The sequence below is a fragment of the Phalacrocorax carbo genome, chromosome 20, assembly GCF_963921805.1.
Source record: "Phalacrocorax carbo chromosome 20, bPhaCar2.1, whole genome shotgun sequence".
Taxonomy (NCBI): Eukaryota; Metazoa; Chordata; class Aves; order Suliformes; family Phalacrocoracidae; genus Phalacrocorax; species Phalacrocorax carbo.
The window spans coordinates 2,358,233-2,380,528 of record NC_087532.1 but is presented as its reverse complement, the minus strand read 5'-3'; the positions used below and the strand labels follow the sequence as shown (position 1 = coordinate 2,380,528).

At 44.6% G+C, this 22,296-nt stretch overlaps 1 protein-coding gene across 3 annotated transcripts in view; it reads left to right on the top strand.

The window, feature by feature from the left end:
- SKI (SKI proto-oncogene) overlaps positions 1-22,296 on the top strand; it is a 141,965-nt gene that overhangs the window by 113,725 nt on the left and 5,944 nt on the right. For all 3 annotated transcript variants that reach the window (XM_064470105.1, XM_064470106.1, XM_064470104.1), the window contains 5 exons: positions 13,093-13,218; positions 13,722-13,837; positions 15,578-15,852; positions 16,798-17,099; positions 19,751-19,981. In XM_064470105.1, the coding sequence (XP_064326175.1) occupies positions 13,093-13,218; positions 13,722-13,837; positions 15,578-15,852; positions 16,798-17,099; positions 19,751-19,981 (1,050 nt within the window). The remainder of the gene's footprint in view (positions 1-13,092; positions 13,219-13,721; positions 13,838-15,577; positions 15,853-16,797; positions 17,100-19,750; positions 19,982-22,296) is intronic.

Below are 22,296 nucleotides of genomic sequence, written 5' to 3'. Positions count from 1 at the left end.
AGCTTTGAAAGTCTAAGACTGTAATTGGTTGTCTGCCTTTATCCTTGGAGCTCTGGGGAGGTTTCAGAAGTAATAACTGTTACTTAAAGTAGATGAGCTTCTTGTGGCTTTCTTAGAATTGTAGAGCACGTTAGTTGTCGGGTGCTTAAGGAAGCATCTGCCTGTCTGTAGCTTTCAAAACATTTTGTAAGCAAAGAATTTAGGTTTTTCCTGTCTTCTATATATGGACGGTGAGAAGTTACTCCTCAAAAAGTGTGTTCTTACAGAAATGGCCTGCCTTGACTGAAAAGATACGAAGGAAAAACAAGTTCCTTTTGATATTAAATTTGCTCAGTATCTTAAAGCTATTGGCACCTAAAATACCCTTAACTGTATGGTTACTGCTCTTCTCCTTCAGTCAAAACTGAAGTCATCTTTTGATAAGATTCAAGGTGGTAGTTTCCACTAGGACGGGATAGATCGCTGAGGCCTTGCACCATTTTGTTTCACTAGGATTAGGGGTTTTCCATTGCACTGTCTTTTAACCTTAATAGGATTTGTAACTGTTAATCCACAATCAATGTATTGACAGTATACTTTCACTGATATATATTTAAAGCAGTCTTGGATTTAAAAACTGCACTGTCCATTAGTTAGAACAGAAAATTCAGGCTTGCTGGTGATGCCTTATACTCAGTCAGTGATTTTGTGAGTACGTTTGAGCTGATTGCAATTGTTTCACTGTACCTTGTTGTACTTGGGCTTCAAAGCAAAGAGCCTGGCTCCCCGTCCTGCCGTGAGAGATGTAGACCGCATCTCCCTGAATAGCCTCAATCTTTCCTGGAGTAATCTCCAGTAAATGAAATGCAAGTGAAAAATAAATGTACCGCAGCCGTAGGGCAGTGCGCCTTTCTGCAGCCTGGAGCATCCCAGCTGTTCCACAGAGCTTTTATTCTAGTGTATTTTTGATTACCAAAGTGACACTACAGCCAAGCTATTTTTGCTGATAAAATGCATTTTCATTAAGTGGAAGGGTGGGGATGCAGAGCAGGTTATCAGAAGGAGCCTTATAAATAAATTCAGGTAAGTATGGCTGCAGTGCAGACAAGTGGGCTTGTATTTGCTATGCTCCACTGGCTCCTCAGACTTTGAAGTAGTTAATCACGATGTCCTTAGAGGGTTGTCCCTGGCTTAGGCTGACAAAAGACTCTGTTCCCCTGCCCTCACCCCTCAGTGTCACGCGGCACATGTGCCAGGCTTTCGGCAAAGGTCTTGAAAGAAAACCAACCTGCCGCAAATACCAGATCAGGTGTTGAGAGGAAGAGTGGGTTGAGGACTGAAGGCCTTATTTTTCTACTGACTTTTGAGAGATTGTTAAATATACACTGCTTATTGACTTTGTTATTTTCTATGCTATTTTCTTTTCCTCCTATAATTACTCTGATTTAAAACTAAACACAGACCTTTGAGCTTTGTCTTAAAAAATGCACAACCAAATAAATGTACAAAATTATTCAAGAAGCCATAGATCTAGTAACTATCCATAGAGTTGATCCATATGATCTTGAATGTATTTTTGCCTGACGTGCGCCGCTGTAAGAGCAGTAGGGTTTTGGATTAACATCAAGGTGCCTAATGAAGGTTTGGCACAGAAGGCTGTAGATGGGAGACAGTTGCCCTGACAGCTCACCGTTGTGATTGTTAACTGTGCTGGATGTGGTGTGGCTTCAGACATGCGCAGCTCTTGGAGTTGTCTGGGAGAAGCCAAGTATGTTGCCACAGGTGTGCTGTGAAGACACCAGATTCCAGCAGGATGGGACTTTGTAACGGCAGTGATAAAATAATATGTCACCCTAATAGTCATGAAACCTGTGGGTATGGCTTGGAAAAGATGTCAGAGAGATGAAAGTCAGATGAACCCAAGAGGAAGTTCTGAAGAGCAAAAGTCTCTGTTAACAAATGCCTGTCCTCGTAATTAAAAAAAAAAAAAAAAAAAAAAAAAAGGTAGGCTGCTGGTAGCTTTTTAGCTGCATCACCACGTTGAATGAGGGCAGATCCTGCACCCTAGGGAGCTCTGCAGGCACAAGAGGAGCTGGGGAAGAACCCACATCAGGGCAGTCCAGAGCTTGGCAGCTGCCTGCCCAGGTGCTGTGGGAGAGTTTGACAAAACAGCACCAAAAGCCCATCTGGGTTCCTTCAATTTAGAGCCCCCATCCCCCCCCCACCCCCCTTTCCTGGCTTCAAAAGCTGCCTGGCTGCTGAAGTTCATTATGCATTCGTTGGTACCTGGGGAAGAACACCATGCCTGGTGGAGAGCTGGTACTGGTGGAAATCACAAGGGGAATACTTGTCCTTTTATGTAACATTTGAAACTAAAATGAGATTCTTGGCTGGCAGAGTGGCCATGTCTCCACAATACAGGAACTGATGCCTTGGAGAGCGTTTGAAGCTGGAACTCAAGTGCAGTTCCAGCAGGAGAGCCTGGTTGCATTTCAAAGAAAATGTGAAAATTTTGTCCGCAAATGGCTTTTAATTACCAGAACTGTGACCCCACAAACAGTTCAGCAAAGATTGGGCAACGCAAATCTGTTCATAGGGGAAATTTTGATTTTCCTTGATGAATTTGATGGCATAACTTCCCTCGGCCTCAGGTACAACAGGAGCCGAGCCCTTAGCTCCCTCCAGCCGCCAAACCTGCTTTCTGTTTTCCTGGAACACCCGTGCATGTGTGTGTGCAGGCGCATATGCCTGCTCCATTTGTTTTCCTCAGCCAGTCGCGCGCTCCTTCCCTTCCTATTGACAGGGCATCAGAGAGTTCCCAGGCAACTGTTGCCAATAAAAACGACCAGAGGAAAAGGGGGCCATTCTTTCTTCTTAGCCCCTCTGACCTGGTTTATACTAGTCTCGATCACTGGCTCCACTCAATCAGTGGGAAGTGTGAGTTGAACTTTTTTGTTTTGTTTTGTTTTAAACCACAGGGCAGGGAATTCTTTTCAAGCTGTAACTTTTACTTTCCACTGGAAGGGCAAAACAGACTCTTAGCCAATGGAAAAGAGGCTTCCAGTTGCATCAGTCGGGAGCCAAAACGCAAGTACATCGTGTAACAAATAACCAGCTACCTTTTCAGATGTTTCTTTAAAAGAAAATTAGAAAAAAAAAAAATCAGGGAGGTACTTTATTTGAGGGATTTAACACTGACTTTGCGATAGGTGACAGCCACATTCATGTGTGGCTTTTACTCTGTTTCTGGCTGCTTTCGGGTTTCCCGTCTGTGCAGTGGGTATCAGACTGCAGTGGTTTTGTGCTGCTCCTGCTTGCCCATAGCAGAGGGCATTCCACTGGAAGAGTCAGGGAAGCAGAATCACTTTGAATGGGAAATACTGATTTTGTTGAGCAACTACTTAAAGATAGGTAGAATTTTGAGACTAGCAGAATGGCTATTTGAAAAGACACCAGTGTTTGTAGATTTGGAGAGTTTTAAGGATTTATAGGATCGGATCTATATCAAAGAGTAATTTTATATGATAGATTTACAAGCAGAATGGTGAAATAAGAGTCATTGTTGAGATCAGGGATTAAACAGCGAGTTGAACTGGCTGAGCATTTTTTCTCCGTGCAGATTTCCAGGTAGCTCTAGCTGCACTTTCATGCTAACCAAGCCTCGCTAATACTGAACTCAGGAAAAACTTAGCAGGTTGCAGTAAAGTGTCAGGTGGCCTGGAAGAATCCCCGAAGGCTTACCAGTCTTTGTGAAATAGAAAAGTGGTGAGATTATTTGCATTTCCTCCCTCCATTTCAAAATCAAGTTTCTGAATCTGGGGTTTACCTGGGAGGTTGTTGCTGGTTTTGCTGTACCACAACTTAGTAGAAATGCCTTACTCTTTGCTCCTTAGGATAAGTGCAATCATCAGATGTCATCTGGCCTAATTTTTGTGCTAAAAGAATAAAAGGAAAGAAATGTTGAGACAGGAGAGAAAACTTTTTTCTTTTATGCTAGCCAAGAAGCTTAGAAAATGGATGATGACTTATGCCAGGGGCTATGTAGAGTGTTCTAGAAAATAATTTAAATTTGCCTTTACAAAAGGAATTCATCAAAGGGTACTCTGTAGGAATTTGCTTTAAACTGAGATAGTATCTGAAATAAAATAGTCCAGTCCCTTTTCATTTCTTCTGTTGTAAATTTTGGGTGTGATTTCATAAAAATTAAAGAATTTTTTACAGGTGTGAGAAAAACTTGGTTTCCACTTTTTTTTAAGGCTAACTTTCTATACTACCATATGACTAAGACATTACCTCTTCACGCAGCTCTCCTTTAGACTAGCCGGGAAGTTGCGTTTACATGGCTGTCAGCGAAGTAAAACCAGGCCTTTGCACAACCAGAAGATCCCCTCGCAGGAAGGGACAAAGTGAGTCCTTGTAGGCTCATCAGTAGGAAGGGAGAGCAGGTTACTTCCAGTGAGGGTTTTTTTTCACAGCTCCTTTTTACGCGTGTGCATAACAGGCGCTCTCCGAAGCGCTCTCAACTGTGGTTTGTGAAGATTCCCCACAGGTCAGACTTGGGGGACACACTGGCAGCCAGCATGTGTGCTGTGAAGGCAAGAATAGAAAGCAAATACTTCCCGTAATCACACGTCCCAAAATGACAGGGTAAAATGAGTACTTATGCTTCCACCAGAGCAGTGAAAAATGGGAAGATGGAAAGTCTGGACTCCTGCCCAATGAAACCAAAATTGTAAAAAAAAAAAATAAAATAAAACAAATGCTACGTACACTCCTTAGAACTGACACTGCAATGTGGTAATGTTTTTTCTCTTTTAGATATATACAGTAGACAAGCAGTAAATCTTCTTACAGCTCCACAGAACAGCATTATTTTTAGCTTGTTTTTTTATTATCAAGACAACCCTTCATAGCTTTCAATCTGTAGCTGAATATATTTATTATTTTTTAATCCACGTGAAAGCGCAGTCCTTATAAAGACCTCTAATACCTTATTAATAATTTCTGGACACGTCACACAGGGGCTTTAGGAAGCTACTGTTCTGTCCATCAGTTGATGTCCTTGTGGAGGCTTAAAGGATGCAGAGAAAGGGCCGTCTTCCCCACACTGAAGATACCTCTCATTTTGCATTTTTTAGTTTGATTTTAACTAGACATCTGAAAGAATCTTGAGACGACCGGAGAAACACAGAGCGCACTCCGTTCTCAGGCGGTTCAACCTAGTTTTGGATAGACTCAGGCCTGCGGTTCATAAAAGCACCATGTGGAGAAGAGTAAGTTCAGTTCCCAAGTTCAGGAACTGTGGTCTCTGTAACCTCCGGAACTGACTTTGAATACTTGTCACTGGTAAAGGTACATTTCTTCTGAAATGCCATTTTACAAGGCTGTGCGGCGTAATACCAGCATTGTGCCAGCGGGAGCCTGAGCCAGTCTTAGGGCTCTGAAGAAAAAAGTTACCTGGGTACTGCTAGAGGAGGAGTTACCACCAGAGCCATGACTTTCTTGTGCTTAGAATGAGACTTTGCATCCTTTTTGTCCAAGTAAAAGTAGAAGATAAACCTCATAGCACCCTTTAAATATGAGTCAGTAATATTACCCATTTTTTATCTACAGGTCAGCCGAGTTTAAGTAACCGGTCCATGGTCACACAAGTGAACAAGTAAATCCATTTAGAATAGAACCTAAAAGTTCTGTCTTTCAGTTCTCACTTTTATTACTCATTGCAGTCTTCATGGAGTAGGAACTCATATACTTTGATTTCTCAGCAACAGTCTATGCAAATGTTTTCTGGAGACTTTCCTAGGGCTCTTCAGGCATTACTAGCAGCATGAACTACAGAGACTGAGGTAGTTGCTTAGATTTGCTTTTCATCACTGGTTAAGAAAAGCGATCAATTCCTGTGGAAAGATGCTTTCAGAGCTTCTCATGCTTAGTTAATTTTATTGAATAGTTATGCAGGTAATGAGAGTAATTACGATTTTTTTGTTCCCTTGCTGTGCTTTGACTCCCAGCATTTCACTTTTTGTAGTGCCTGTCCTGCAAGGAAGCGTTTTAAAGTATTAAAAGCTTTGACGCAGTAATAGTTAAAAGCTAAGTTGCCAAGTCAAATAAGAAGCACTAGCAGCATTCTCATATGCTTCACTTGCAGATGCCATAACTGAATGCAGTGCAATTGCCTGGAAAGGTAGTTTCAATCCATCTTTTTCACTGTGTATAGGGTTTTTTTGGCTGTTGGATGAAGTTTTTTCTTAAGAGCAAGCTAGTGTTGGTGAAATAAGCTTGGCAAAACCTGGAGAATAAATAGAGCATCTCAGTAGCATGACTCCTCCTGGCTTTTAACGTGCTTTTGCTCTTGGTACAGCTTGTGAGCTTTTGAAAATGCCACCCGGCCTCAATTCTCACATAGAGGAACACCTCCAAAGGGTGAGAAAGGTTGTTGACTAAACTCCCACTTGGTCCTTGACTTCTCTGAGTATGTTAAAATGATGCTGAGTCTTCCCAATAAGATATGTCCAGACCATTCCTTGTAACCCAGCAAGGACCTGACAAATGGGTCTGTACAAAGTAGCGAAGAAAAACAAGCCTGTTGCGGGGTGGCATGAATTTACTAGAGATGGCTCTTCACTGCCCTGGAATACCTGTGGTATCCATAAATTGAAATAGGTGAAAATCTTCAGGTACTTTTGTAACATTTTTACTAGTATATCTGTAGTGTCAGGGGGTTTTATTCTTGACACATCTTTTGAAGTAGAACAGAATTAGTGTTCGTTTCCTGGGGGGGAGGTAGTGGAAATTATTTGCTTAGGATCTTATAAATCCATCAGTAGCAAAACTGGGAGATACAAACCCTTTTCTGTTTGTGCGTTCCACCCTGTGTCCTCTACAAAGTCATCTTTCCTATCCAGTACCTAAGGAGGAAAGTTTCATTGAGAATAAGTGTGAGGCTAGTCATTCAGAATTTCCATGGCCTGTGGTGCATGTGTGTTCATTGCCAAGAGGGTCTTGCACCTTTACCGCTCTCTGTAGGACTGTTGCTTGTTTAGGTGTTTGCCTAAATTCCACATTCCCTTGGAGTAAATGAGGAAATGTGAGCTGAGATGGTCAGGTGATAGTTTTTAACAGGAAAAAAAACCATATTAAATAACAACCAGATAATTTTTAATCAAAGGCTCACTAAGTTAAGTGGGAAGGCCTTGCTCACCCAGTGGGCCCTACGTCAACCTCGGGTACAGACCAGCTGAGCCTGTGGTGCTGTACTCCCGCAGCACAGACTGGAGTGCAGCGTTAGCACCGAACGCCAACACGGGTATTTGATGCTAGTGGTAAAATGTGCTCGCTATCGGCTTTTTGCTCTTTCAGTGTATTTTCATCTTCTGATGTCTGACACATTTTGAACCCAAGCAGTCTCTCTCTGGGGTTTCTCCCTGCTTACATCAGACCGGCGTCTGGTCTTGTGGTTTGTGCCCCTAATGAGAAAGCTGCTTCATTTTCGCACCCAGACGGAGTATCAGATGAGACAGGAAGCCCCACCCTTTCTCATGGTATAACTGAACTCAGCTCTTTGCATGAACTAGCAGCAGAAGCAATAGCTTGAACAAAGTGATAGTATGCTATCTATAAATTTACAGGCTTTTTTTTTATTATTTTGCCCAATCTGACTATACATGCTTTTCTAGCTGCAGAATTTTCAATGGAGTCATTTCTGATTTACACACAACTAAGGAGTATGAAATTGAACTCTTCAGCCTCTGAGTATCTTCCCAATTAATTTTATAAGAAACCAAAATACAGATCTCTAGGTGTTGGTTGTTTGGTAGCTTTTTGGGGACATTAAATCTTTCATTTCTAAAGATGCCACTTAGGATGCCATGATTTCTGCTGGTACAGTGTCTGCATTTCCTATCCATCTTTTGAAGGAGTGGACTGGGCCAAGGGACAGATTCCCCAGCCTCATCAAAGCTACCTGCATAGAGCATGCTCTGCCCTTTTAACTGCCTTTTCTGCACAGAGATGAATCCGTAGCCCCATGCAGTGGGGGTCACTGCACCTGCTCCCAGCCTGTCAGATGTTCTCAAAGCTGCAATAATAGCCGCTACAGCACCGGGCTGGCACTGCATCACTGAATTTGAGGAGCAGAGGAGGCTGGAATTTTTATTCTTTCACTCATATCCTTCCTTCACCACACGTAGTGTAAATGCATTCACACCTAGCCTGGGAAAGGTTACAAACACAGATAACCATGTGCCGTTACGGCGTTTTAACAGGGGTCTGTGTTTTCAGTTAGGTTTTGGAATTTGATGCCAGACTTAGACCCAGTTATGGGGAGATTTTATTGACAAAGGGTAGGTCAGAATTTGGTGCATGGGCTGCTTTTTCTGAAGGTACGTTTCTAATCTAAAAGTTCCACAGGCAAGGAGGCCTTTCAGATATTTTCAATGCCTTTCACCTAATGTTTTCCATTCTTAACAAGGGAAAAGGAACCCATTTTTCACTACCACATGCATCACTACACATCAGCTGAGCTATATAGCAAAACTTGGGTTGGCGAAGAGCATGCTGAAGTTTCAAGGATTTTAAGAGGGTCCTTGGTGTTCTGTGAATACGGGGCTGCAAAGAGTTCTAGCCCTGCTCAGTAGTGGTTGGTTTTCTGCACAAGATGGAAGTGCCCGTGTTTGGTGATACAGGTTTTAGGTAGGTTTAGACTGTCAATTGCACAAGACTAGTTGCAGTTCCATTGAATGTACCATTTTGCAGGGTTTGGCCTGTACTAGTGTTCTGTCCTTCCCGAAGGGAGTGCTGTCCTGTTTGTAGTGGTCTTAGCTTATCCCCTAGTGGATAGCTGCTCACATCACAGAGTGTCGTAAAGATGCAGCTGGCATTGTTTGGTGCAGCAGAGCGAAGAGTCGGGAGAGAACAAAAGTCATCTGCTCAGCCCAGTTACGTAGTGTGGGAAATAAGGTAGGGAAAAGAAAGTTAATTACTCGGGCAGTGTGTTTTGGTAGATGCTCAGGCACCCAGAATCTAATCGGTGAGCACTCCCAAATCTTAAAATTTAAGAATTTTTTCTGGGCTCATTTTCCATTCTCTGTTGCAACGAAAAGTAATGTTCAGGTGTTGTACTGACCTAGTGCTGCTTGGTCTGCTGGTTCTGTTCGTGGTACTGAGCGCTGGGGAAGGCTTGTCTTTTTGAGAAGTAGAGGGTCAAAAATTCTTTCTACTGGTCTCATGGTTTATTACTGTAATAATTAATTGAAGCAGAAAATTTGATCTGACATGTCAAATGTGGCCCTGGTTGGCTAGAGGCCAAATTGGGCTGCTTAATTTCAGTTTGCCTTAAAATGGCTGACATTGAAGTTCACATGCCCAAATTTCCCTTTGGAATCTACTTTTAAAATCTTTTTTTAGTAACTTTATAAATCTTCCTGTATCTGTTTTTCCTCAAAAATCAATTGCTTCAGAAAACAACAGTCCAAAAGCCTAAGTAAATGTTTCACACGGCATTTCTGGGCCCACTTTGTATCATGAAGTTTCTTACGTCTGTAGATTGAAGAAAACATATATTAGCAAATCACTTGCCCAGAACAAAGCCCGTTTGACAACAAATTATTAAGTTGCCTGCAATGGAAGAAAAACTTGAATAGGAAATAAGGAAATATTTATTTCAGGCTTCTGGGGTTTGGGTTCAAGTGTTTCATAAGTCATTTATGAAGATGGCAAACAAGTTACATCAGATTTTCAGTATTTCTTTTGCAACTTTGTATGTTTCATTATTCGGCAAAGAGAGAAAATGAAATAAAATCATCCGTATTTGAGCCAATACGAAGGTTTGCTGGCTGCTGTGGCTGGGTTGGAAGTGTCAGAGTGAGGTATATTGTTGCCTGGAATCTGTCCTAGAGTGGGATGTAATCGGTGAGTCATATGAAGGGAAGATTTTGTGTTCAGTATCTAGTCTTGTTCCGTATCTAAGTGTCTTCCTGTAGTTGTGGGCAAATTTGCTTCTGCCTCTGCCAGCATCAGAAGGCAGCACAAAACAAGCAGAGTGCGGTACAGCACATCACTGACCTGCTTTGGGTGTTTATAGGTGGTGGTTTTGATGAGTTCATGGCACAGGCACAGTATTTCTGTGGAGGGGGACAAAAGTGTTTTCGGTGGGATGTCCAAGCAGATAGAACTACACAAGGGCAAAAACTTCAGCAAATGGCTACAGGTTGTAGCCAGAAGCCTTCTGTTTCATGAGTTTCTGAGATTAATCTCATTTCTAGATTAACAGCAACATGTAGTGCCTCAGTATTTTTTAGACCAGGTGAGAAACTCCAGAACTACTACATTTTTATATCGTTAAAATGGAAGCTAAATTCATGGTGGTTTTTTTTCAGCATGTAGCGAGAGGCAATTCCTGCCTCAACCAGATGATCTGCATAAGCAAAATGGGATAGTGGATGGAAAGAAACCTGGTGGAGGTCATCACAGCAGTTCAAAAATTGGCAGCAGTCCTTTTCTGAGCCCAGCTGAAGTCCTTTACCACTTTAGACAGCACTAGTTCGTCAGGAATACTGAAGAGTCCTGTGGTGGGAGATGACTTCAAGTTAGAAAAATCTACACACCCCATTTAGTACCTGTTTTCCTCTCCCCCTTCTTTCATCCCATTTCCATCTCTTTGTGGGGAAGGCAAACCTATTTTTCCTCCACGCACACACCTTGTCTACTGCTTTTTTTTCTAGCAGCAGCTACTCATGATCTCGGATCAATACTGGCTCTTGGCAACAAAAGGTTAAGCATCATTTCCCGGGTCTACTGATGAAATGTTTTGTGCTCAGAGCCCTCCTGATCGTTGGTGTCAGCCTTGATTTAAAGGGGAGGGAAGGGGGACAGTGGAGAAAGCTGGAGATGAGACATGACTTCTTTAAAAATGCAGATGGGATCATTCTATTGCCATCTCTCCTCGAACCTCTAAAACCTGACACTTGCTCTGCTTCTCCCAAAGCCGCTTGTTTTCACACGCGCCCCGCGGTACCGATCCCCCTCCGGCTGTGCGAGCGCTGTGGCCGAGGGGTACCGGGCCGGGATGGCCGTCTCCACGCCTGCCTGAACAGAATGTTCTGCAGACAGCAGAGCGCGGATGGTCGGGGGGAGGAACGGGTTTCCATGCTGAGTCTTGCCACCTGTTGCCTTTTTCATTCCAAGCCCCCCTTCCTCCTCACCCTCCACCCCAAGTTCCCCTCCCCACACAGCTCACCATCCCCAGTGGATAGGGTTGGGATCAGCAGTCACTTGCCAAATACCTTTCTAATGCTGTCACTAATTCTGCACAGACAGCATCTCTGAAAGCAAAAACAAATCTTTTCCGATGCATTGTCGTGTGTCTTCTACAAAAAGCATTTAGAAATGCCTTTTCTTAGTAGAGTTAGATAGGAGGGGCCGTGCCATAGCCACTACAACAGTCAAGCCTGGGGAAGCCTGAAGCTGTGCCGCAAGAATCCTCTGCAAATCCATTGAAGCTGGCATTTGGCACTGGCACGAGCTAATTTTGTACTTGGGGTTACACATATACACACCCATGTCATTCTTCTTCATCTGCTACATATGGAAAGCTGCCCCAAGCTCCAGAGTGCCAGGGAATGCTTTGCTAAAACCTCCAGGCTTGGTTTGATTATGTTACTATGCGCACTGGCCTGGAGAAGCGGTAAGAGTGGCGTGTGCTGCCAGACGAACTGGCATTAGCTAGATAGTCATCGGCTTGAGCCGCAGTTCCACACCACTGCCCTGCTTCCATGAAAGCAGGAGGCTGTGCATGGACATGAGGTCATAATTTCCTCCTAATTAAGGTGTGCAAAAGGGATGGCATTGCTGTAGTTCATAGCTGTTGGGTTTGCCTGGAAGTCAGTTGGGAGTCTGGAGAAGTGCATTTTAACAACCCTGCTTTCAGTTCCTCTTGAACTCTTCAGGTAAAGTTATTTGGATCAGAGTCTTAATGAGTGAAGAACCACTTGGGGAGGCAGTCTCTGAGTCCCCAGTTTGAGGTGCCTTCAAGGGGACTGATTTTCAGAACAGGAGCCATTGGCAAAGAAGATCCTGTCTTTCACTGGCGAATAGACCTGGTTTTGAAGCATTTCAGGCTCTCCAGATGTTGCCATGCCTGTGTTTTACAGACACACCTGTGTGTACGTAAACACTTGTTTGCCCACAAAAATCACAGTAAGGTGTAAGGATGGAAAAAATTAATGCAAATGTGAGGGATTGCTAGTTATTGCAGCATGGTTCTGCCACCTTTCTTAGAACCAGGTTGAATGGGAATGTGGAAAGGTAGAGAGTTCGGAATTGCAAAAAGAAAGAAAAGAAAGAAAAAGGAATAGAAACTGAGGTGGTATGTTTGTTTCTCTTACTATTTCTAGTCACGATGCAGCATAAGGTCCAGAACCTTCTCCCTCCTTGCTGATAGACGTGTTTGTACTGGCAAGGCTTCAAGCTGGTATCCCCACTGCACCAGTTAAACCAGTAGTTACCAATTTTTTTGCAAGCCACGCTGGGACTATAGGAATTTTATTCCTTCACAGTGTTGAAGGAAAGGGGTTTTGCTTGCCAAAGGGCTTTCTTATGCTTGAGGATGATTTATGGGCCAAGCTGAGCCACTTGTGGAAAAGGCAAAGCAGCTTTTGGCAGCACCCCCAGAATCCACTGCAGCTGTGGGGTAGTGAAGTCATCGGCATAACAACCACTGCAAACAGAATAACAAAGTCTGTTCTGTTCTCGTTTAAAATAATCTTTCCAGTTCAGCAACCACATTAAACCTTACCTTTCTGCATACAAAAATAATAAAAGGCAGATAGTTCTCTGCAACATGGTGTGAATGTCTCACATTATTGCCTATCACCCCTGCACCATCTACACTATATCAAAGTATTTTAAAGGAAGGAATGAAGCCGCATTATGTCATAGTTTGTGTCTGTCCCTTGTTTTCACTCCTTTGTTTTTCCTTAGGTTTAAAACCACAGAAAAACCCCAGAGTTCCTTTCTTTTAGATACAGAATTTGCTTTTGCCTTATAACCTGTTTCTAAGCTGATTGCAAAATGAGTAATTCTGTCTTTGATTTTTCCTGCCTGTCTTTGTTTCAGGTCCCTTCAGATCCTCCTGCTTCCAAAAAGCCCAAAATAGATGACTCTGCTTCCCAATCTCCAGCTTCTACTGAGAAGGAAAAACAGTCCAGTTGGTTACGGTCCTTATCCAGTTCATCTAATAAGGTGATTCAACATTTTGTAATCAAAAGAGAGATCAAACTAGCATGTAGCATCCCTCTTCTGAAACCAGAAGAGAAAACGAGAGAAAGAACTTGCCCAGGTTTTCTAGATTAATGACATTTCTACCCTTTCCCCAGTAAACATTGGAGCCATACAGTCCTCCCAGTTTCTTTGCCGTCTTCCAGCATTCTCTGACCTTTGATTGTGACAATGAAGAGAGCAATTCCTTCATGCCTTTGGGGTACGAGAATCCTGAAAGACTCAGGAGCCTTTTGTGGTCTCTGCAAACTAAATGTAACTTATTGGCAAGGAAAAAACAGGCGGTTTTTCATTAGTACAGTTCACCTCTTCCAGTGGAACCTACTAAGTGAGTAGGTCCTAGCCTGTGGGGGAGTAGTTTTAGAGATAACAGAATGTGTACTGAGAAGCATCACTAGCACTCCATTGTGATTCGTAGTTTAAAAGATTGCTTGTATTTACTTATTTTTCTTTCCGCTCTTTCCCAGAGTATTGGCTGTGTCCACCCCCGTCAGCGTCTCTCAGCTTTCCGGCCCTGGTCCCCTGCTGTATCGGCAAATGAGAAAGAGCTCTCGACCCATCTTCCCGCATTGATCCGGGACAGGTAAGGAGACGTGAACCGAAGGGAGAGTGGGGGTAGCAGCCGTGGAGATTTGTTTGTCGGCAAGTTGCGTTACGTTTGTTCCCTTGCACTGTTAACTGGTGGCTTTGTAATTCAGCCAGTCAGTCTGCTAGCATCAGATTAAAAAGCATTTTGCAGCTGCAATGTTTTAATTTGCAGAAGGGAAACAAAAAGAAGTACTGATATTTTGTGCATTCGTTAAATAGGTTTTCTGAGGTGAAACGTGCCATAGAAGTCTGAAACGAAGGCTGCTTCTATGAACTTAGGATCGTTTTGGGGTACAGTCATCAGAAGTTCTCAGGCTTCACTCCTCAGAGGAAGATTGAGTTGCCCTCTTAGGGCAGGTGGTCAGGGACCAGCCAGCTATTTCCAGGCAACTGCCAATTGGTAACTGCAGCAGCTCGGTAACGCTGCCCGTCAGCAGGCCACCACACAGCTGCACGTCCCCTCTGGTATTGACAGTACCGTAGGAAGATGGAGGACCAAATGCACAGGCTACCCCATTCCCTCTCGATGGCCAGTGGTCCTGGGGGCCGTGCCAGAGCACACCGGGCTGGAGGGCCAGCGGAAGGCTCCTTAGCTTGTAAGACCCCTCAGAAAGCTGATGTTATAGGCCAGATTCTGCTCTTGGATAGGAATGTAATTAAACTGGTACAAGAATGAGTCACCACCCGTAATAGGTGGGACTACTGGTGTCACAGTTAGAACGGAAAGCGCCAGGGCAATTATACATTCCTTTGCCAGACTTGAACTGTTCAGTCTGAAAAATGTTTGTGCCAGATTTCTGCCTAAGGGTAATGGTTTCTTTGGAAAGTTTGACTGTAGTGGCCAGGTGGTTGTAGGGAGCGTTATGGAGAACGTATTTTGCTGCCATTATGAACAAGTTTCTTAGAAGCTGTGGGGACTGATTTTTAAAAACAAAAAGGAAAGGAAAAGGAAAGAAAGCCTGCCAGCATATCCTTTCCTTTAAACAGACTTTGCATTTAGGTAGGGAGAGAAGGGCTGAACCGGTATAAGAGTATGCCCTTGGTATCCCTGTGAGAAATTTGGCCAATTTAAGTCTTGGGGAAAAAACCACCTTCAACAGGTTCAGGAGAAATTTTAACGTATGACTGAAGATACATCATGTAGTAGATGCTGAACTAAAGTGGCAAAGGCAGTCTGCTATGTTTTTTGCAAAATTCTGCATATTTGACATTATAATATTACTGTCCTTTAACATAGGTTTGTTGGGTTTTTAACATTTGTTTTACATACATGCACTCAGATGCACGCTGTGTCAAAACACTAAATGCTTTTTGTGCTCCTGTGGATTTTCTGGAGGAAGTGCCATTTCCAAGTTTACAAAACACTTGTGGATAGGCAGAAGTAAAACTGTGCAGTTAGGTAAAACAATAATGCATGAAGATCATGACGAAGCATCATAATTTTTAGACTCAGCAGGATCTCATCTCTTTGGTGCTCTTAGAATATGTGGCACTTTGAATGTGATCCCTTCTGAACTGGATGGAGATCAGCAGCATAAATCACCTCCATGTTTCAGTGAGTGCAAAACGCTAAGCAGATACCTAGGCAGATTCTTAGCTGCTGTAAATCAATGGAACTTCACTGTCTTTCCAGCAAGTGTTCTTGCAGTTTCAGTGTAACACATGGACAGGGAAGCATTTCAAAGCCAAGAGTATGACTCTCTTCTCCTTCCTTTTGCCTCCCCCTCTAAACCAGTTTTTACTCCTACAAAAGCTTTGAGAATGCTGTGGCCCCCAATGTGGCACTCGCACCTCCAGCCCAACAGAAGATTGTCAGCAACCCTCCCTGCGCCACAGTAGTATCGCGGAGCAGTGAGCCGCTGAGCAGCACTGTCCAGCCACGGAAAAGAAAACTTGCTGCAGAGAACAGTGCCATCCCAGAGGCAGCAGCCACTGTTGCGGCCACTGTTACTGCCACTGAAGAGGATAAGGAATCAGAAGCAGAAATTGAAGTAGAAACCAGGGAAGAATGTAAGTGACGGTTATATCTGCCTTTATTTTGTTTTATTTGTGCTGGATTTTCCTCAGTAATCCACAGGAGTTAGCTGTTCAGCTTCTGTTGTGATTAAATAAAATTCTGGAAGCCTAATACCTCGATGGGATGTAAAAATACAGCCTTAAGTAATAATGAAAACTAAGAGGGGGACATAAGTTGGGGGTGTGTTTTGCTGGGAGGGGAACGTGCGTCAACAACAAGAAGCACCTGAACCACGGGTGTCACTAACCCAGCGTCTCTCATTAGAGCAGGTGTTGTGCAGAGGACAAAATATATGTGGTGTTGACATAAATGCTGATGTTTGCTGTCTGGTCAAGGGCCTTCTATAAAAGCCTTTGTGGGATATGCAAAAATAGCCCGTAAAAATTCCAGAGCGCACACACGTGCAGGTGTGAGACAGGACGTGGTCACACAGTTTCAATACTGCATCCGTGGAGCTGAATAGGTCAAGCAGTGATCAAGAACCAGTTCGTTCTTAAACAGTATTCTGATATTGGGCCTCGGCAAAAGATGAAGGAAGACACCGGCATCACCTCATTCATGTCACTTAGACAATTCTGCTGCTGCCCTCGGTATGTTCATGCACGCAGTTCTAGTGCATGCAGTTTATGCAGGAAGAAGGAATTTTACCCACTGCAAACAGCAGGTTGGTGTAGGTTTCCCTGAAGAAATCTGTTTCTTCACATCCATGGAGAAAACGCTGTTTGTGACATAAGTTCCAAAGTCACAATTCAAGCAAAATTGTCAGTCGGGTTTGTGTTTTCATCATATTTCAAGTATCAAAATATAAACCGAATTTTTTCTTCCTTTTTTTTCCATTGAATATCGTCTGTCTCCTCAGTACAAAAGGGCCTCAGCATATTTTGAGTTATAGTAGTTTTAGCCTTTTAAAATTAATTTTCAATATTTCTATTTTTCAGTCACCTCCTCCTTATCCTCGCTCTCCTCCCCGTCCTTCACTTCATCCAGCTCTGCAAAGGACATGAGCTCCCCTGGGATGCAAGCCCCAGTCACAGTCAACAGTTCATATGAGGTTGCAACACATTCTGACTCTCACAGCAGTGGGTTGGAAGCTGAGCTGGAGCACCTAAGGCAGGCCCTGGACAGTGGCCTAGATACAAAAGAAGCCAAAGAAAAATTCCTCCATGAAGTTGTTAAAATGAGAGTGAAGCAGGAAGAGAAGCTGAACGCTGCCTTGCAAGCCAAACGCAGCCTGCATCAGGTAAGGTTGGAAAAGAGCTTTCTCTTACCCCGTCTGCAAATACTCTTCCGGGTAGAAACCATTAGGTAGTCTCATGTAAGTAAGAGTTGCCTCATTTTTCCCAAATAGCAACAGCCTTTCCTGGGGTCTGTTTGTAAATTCAGCCGGGAAACCAAAGCGTTCAGGAACCATTCCTACATTTTTAAGCTCGCCACCTGTTTTTGCCTTAGGGCGTAAATCCATGGTTACCAAAATCAACATTACTGAAGAAACCTTCTAGTCCAGCACAGTTTATTTGGGTTTCATTTAATGGAACTAGAAACATTTCTGACCTTATGGAGGCTTTATCTGTAGTTTTAAACGATTTTTTTTTAAAATCCTGCCATTGCCCAGCTGAGGGAGGGTGTTCTGGGACACAGGCACTTGCTGGAGCTCTGAGGAAGAGCTGAACTACAGGTCTTTGTTCAGCTTTCCGTTAGCCAGGCTTCGTGGAACGTTTCTTGCTTCATTCAGTGAAGCTCCTTATTTCTGGAGCTCCTTGATGCATCGGTCGTATCAAAGAGTGGCCAGACAAAACGGCCGCAGGGATGTCCTGGCCATTAGCAAATCCCAGCGGCTCAACAGAACAGCGGGAGAAGTCATCTTTATTGGAGCTGGGGCAAAAGTAGTACCTAGGAGTGGAAGGTAGAGCCAGTGCAGAAGATCTGCATGTCAGCTTTGAATGTTGTATGTGGAGCTGGAACCGAGCTGGGAGTGTAATCCATGGACGGGTGTGGGGTGCCAGGGCCTTGTCTCATCTAGCATGGGAGACAGAAAGCCAGTACTTGTGCTGTTGGTCGGAAGCAGGTATACAGCCATTAGCTGGCACAGTGCGTTTTGTTTCTTTGGGGAATGAAACAAAGGACAGTAGCTCACAGAAGCGACTTGTGTGCAGTGAGACTGCTATGATGAAAAAAAAAAACACACCAAAAACCCCCAATTCTCAGAACACCAGCACTAGATGCAAGCACTCTGCTAGCAGGCAGGAGGAGGTGAAAGAGAGATTATATTAAGCGTATAGATATGATCACAATTAGAATGTCTGCAGAAGTTTGCCAGCTCAGGTTTGTGCAAGAGCTGCAGCGCAGAGTGCTGGTTTCTGTGCCGCGAACCTCCCGCGTGAAGGCGGCTCGTTACGCACGAGCTGCGGGTCCGGGTCCCGGGGAGGGGAGGCCGAGAGCTGTCTTTTCAACTGAGCTGCTCGGTCGGTGTCACCTTGAGCAAATCACTTCGTTCCCTTGTGTTTCAGGAAATAAATGTTTTATTTTATGTATTTAAAAGTAAAAGTAAATATTTGAGTAATATACATTTAAAGCTAATTTTAAAATATCTAACCTAAATGCACAGTGTGTACTTAAAGTAAGGCAGGAATTGCACAAAGTATTGATGAAGCAGGATTGAGTGTGAGGCGTTAAATCAAGCGACGCGTCAGAATGAGAGGGAAGATGGTGTCTGGCCACCATTTCCCATTTGGGCAGCTGTGGGTTTCCAGTTCCACATACGGAGCAAGCGCATGTGCGCATGCTTCCAGCGGCAAGGCCGAGCTAACAATGGCCTGGCTGGGAAGTGAGATTGTCAAAAGAGTGAATTTCCCATGACCCGGCGGCAGTGTTACTTAACAGAAACGCGTTGCTGTGAGGGTTTGACTCTGACGGAGAGGAAATGCTGCTTCTGGGGGAAAGAAATTGAACTTTAGCTTCTGTTTTAACCATTTAGGAGACAGACCTTTTGCGAGCCACATTTTTGTGCTTGTGACGAGCGGGTCTTTTAACAACAGCTTTTTAAAAACTTATGCGTTTCTTCCTTTGTACCTTTAGGTTCCTTGTCATTATCACTTCAATTAATGGCTCGCCCTTGCATTTGAGATTTCAAGGCAGCAGCTCCTATTAAGAACTTGGACTGTGGGAGTGGTGATGTCCAGACCAAAGTACGGTTTCGATTTGGCTTAAGGTTTTAGCCTGGAGTTTTCCAGGTGTTGTGACAGAGCAGTCCATTGGCTGGTTGCCAAGAGACTTAGGGCTGCACAGCAGGTCCCTACAGCAGGACGGAATTGCCGAGACATAGAAGGAAGATGGGCGATTTGGTTGTTCTCATGCTTGCCTTAAGTAGATTTTTCGGGGGGCTGATAACACGGAACTGTTCACTGATTCCTTCAGCAAGTAGTAAACTTTCTTGGTCGGCTCTGCTCTACGCAAAGGGCACTCGCAAATGGCATTTATCGTAACGCCGTGCATCTTCAGTGGCTTCAATTAAAGTGCAGGCATTACAGTTGGTTTGTTTGAAACTTCGAGCTGGTGTAGAGCACATTGCTAGTAGCTCTCTCCAACTGCAGTTCATCTTTATTCAGTCACAGATGGTCACAGCTATTTTGCTTGACAAAGCAAAATGTGGCTCTAGTGTATAGCTTGTTATTATCCAAGAATTCAGGGTATCTTGAGCGTAGGATCTCATGTTGATTTAAAGGGGAAAAGCTGGTACAAAGTTCAGAATGAGGTTTAGACGTGAGCCTTCTCGGTCATAACCAACAGAAGGTGGGAATTTAGGTTGGAACACTTCCTTTACAGTTCTGTTTCCTTGCACTAATTTAGTCTCAGCTCCTCAGTTCTCACAAGTTAACTGCTTTTGTCTTCTAGGAGCTGGAGTTCTTAAGAGTGGCTAAGAAAGAGAAACTGAGAGAGGCAACAGAGGCGAAGCGCAACTTAAGGAAAGAGATTGAACGTCTGAGAGCTGAGAATGAGAAGAAAATGAAGGAAGCCAATGAGTCTCGGATACGACTGAAGAGGGAACTGGAACAAGCCAGGCAGATTCGGGTTTGTGACAAGGGCTGTGAAGCAGGCAGGCTCCGGGCCAAGTACTCAGCCCAGGTAAGACCCGAATGCTGAAGGTGATTACAGCAAGTAAGCTTACTATTCCCACAGTCTTCAGGGCTAGTTCAAGGGTCTGTCTGTCCTCCAGTGCCAGCGGCCTTGTTTTGTCTAATTTGCTGCCAGTCCAGTGTGTGGCCCCATCGTGTCAGTTCACAGCCCTGATCCTCATGCAAGGTGCTGCCGGCCGGCCGGCACGCTGGCCACCGATGGCAGCCCCGCCATTCTGCCTAGAACTTAGCACATTTTTCAGTTGAAAAATCACCATTTACAGAGAACTAAGACAAATGCTACATGTTGCTTCAGTTCCACTAGTACTCCGTAGGCACTGCCAGTGCGTGGGGATCCATTTCAATACTGTAATTATTAGGCAGAGCCACTTTTTCTAATAGTATTTTTCCTTGAAGATCAGCCTAGACCTACAGGAACTATTGAAAACAAGAGAAGAAGCAACAGCCCAGCAATAAGCAAACCGCAGTGCTGGGAAGGAGGGATGTTTGCAGTTGTAAAGCCCAAGTCAAGCAAACTGTCAGGTCTAAGAAAAGAATTCCAGTCTGATCTCAGTGAAAGTTCTAGGAATGCAGGAACATGTTGTTACAAGCAACATGTACGCGTTAAGCTTTCGAACTAAAAATCCCTCCCCGCCCTCTCCGCATCAAATTCTCTTGTAATACAAGATTTTGAAGTTTATTTAAACCATCCAAAGCCAAGCGAGCCAAGAGCTCTGGCTGCACATCCTTAAGTGGCCTTGTTGTGTCTCGGTGGTGCAGGGCACGTGGAATGCCCCCTGAAGCAACCCAGCATAACAGGCTGGGCTGAGAGCAGAGTGGCAGCCTCCTGGATTTCCGTGAGAAACAGCCCTGATGAGGAATCCATTGCATGCCCTGCCTTCCCCTTCCTCCAGTAAAACAATCCCAGTTGCCCAGTAACGCATTTCCTATAAAAGGGCATGGGCCCACACCCATGGTTAACCCCCTCAAACCCCCTCTCCTCCCTAGCGAGGGCTCCCAGACAGCCCCTCTCGGTAAGGCTGACGCCTTTCCTTGCCGTCGCTGCCACCCCTGTAGGCTTGCTCTGACCTGCCCCACCTAAGCACCCTGCTGCCCCCATCACCGGTCCCCAAGCTAAAAGCCTGGTGGAGAAAAGCAGAGATAAAAGGCAAGGGTCAGCAACAGAAGGGCTCTGAAAAAATCAGGCACACTTGCCTAATTTTGAACTCCTAGAGCAACGCTATCTCACTTACACGCAGATGCCACATAGGTGTCACACCTTTGCAGGACTAACTTGCATGTGGTACCATACCTGCGTTAAAGCGAGCGCTTCTAGACCACGTTTACTCTAGCAATGCTGGTGCCACGCTGCTTGTTAGCGAGCCATGCTGCAGGAGCGTGCTGCCACGCCTAAAGCCTGAGCTGCAAATCGTTGGTGTGGTTACTTTAAGGTGGGGGGGGAGGAAAAGAAGAAGCACTAGCGATCAGAAATGCTTCTAAGCCCAGGCTCTCAATAACGGGAAGGGGAGTGGTCCGCCTGTGCCACTATGAGACATGTCTAACCAGGAGACCAGAAGCAGGAAATGATGTGGGCTTCCTCCCCAGCATCACAGGATGTCTCACTGATAAGAGGTGTCCAGACTAAACATAACCAGATTGAGAGCTGCTGCGCTGGGCGTTGCCGGCAGTTGACTTCCACTTGAGGGGGAAGGAAAAAAAAAAACCAAACAGGCAGGCAAGGTAACAGCGAGTGCAGACAGCAGTAACCGCCTGCCGGACCAGCCCCAGCCTTGCCACGCTGCCGCCACGGCCGCCCTTCCTTCGTGGGACGCGTGACAGTTTTTGCCAAGGTGGATTTTCAGTCCCCTAATAAATTCCCTCCCTGGGTGGGAATAAGAGGGTCGCGAACATGACAGGCTAAAATCACCTCAGAAAGAATTCAAGGAACTGAATGTGCCCCGGGTTGTCTTTCCTAAGGACACCCATGGCTCATGGCAGTATCACGGGCCGTGCCCTGTGGGGAGTGCTGAGGCTCGCCGCGGCAGCACCAGGGCCCAGTGCAGCGGCGTGAGGACACCCGTTAAGCCCCAAATGCAGTCAGGTTACATTATTGCTGTGCTTGGGCAAAATATCACGTGGCAGCTGATGGCTCAGGGCCTGGAATAGCTGCTTTGTGCAGCAGCTACCTTGGAGGCTGCTGCTTGGCACTTAAGAGGAGAAAATGTTAAGTAACTTCAAAGGCTGAATTTTATAAGACAGACATCACTATGACTTAAGCTCCCAAGTCATGTAAGAAATTGTAAATTAAAGCTTTACAGAGCCTTT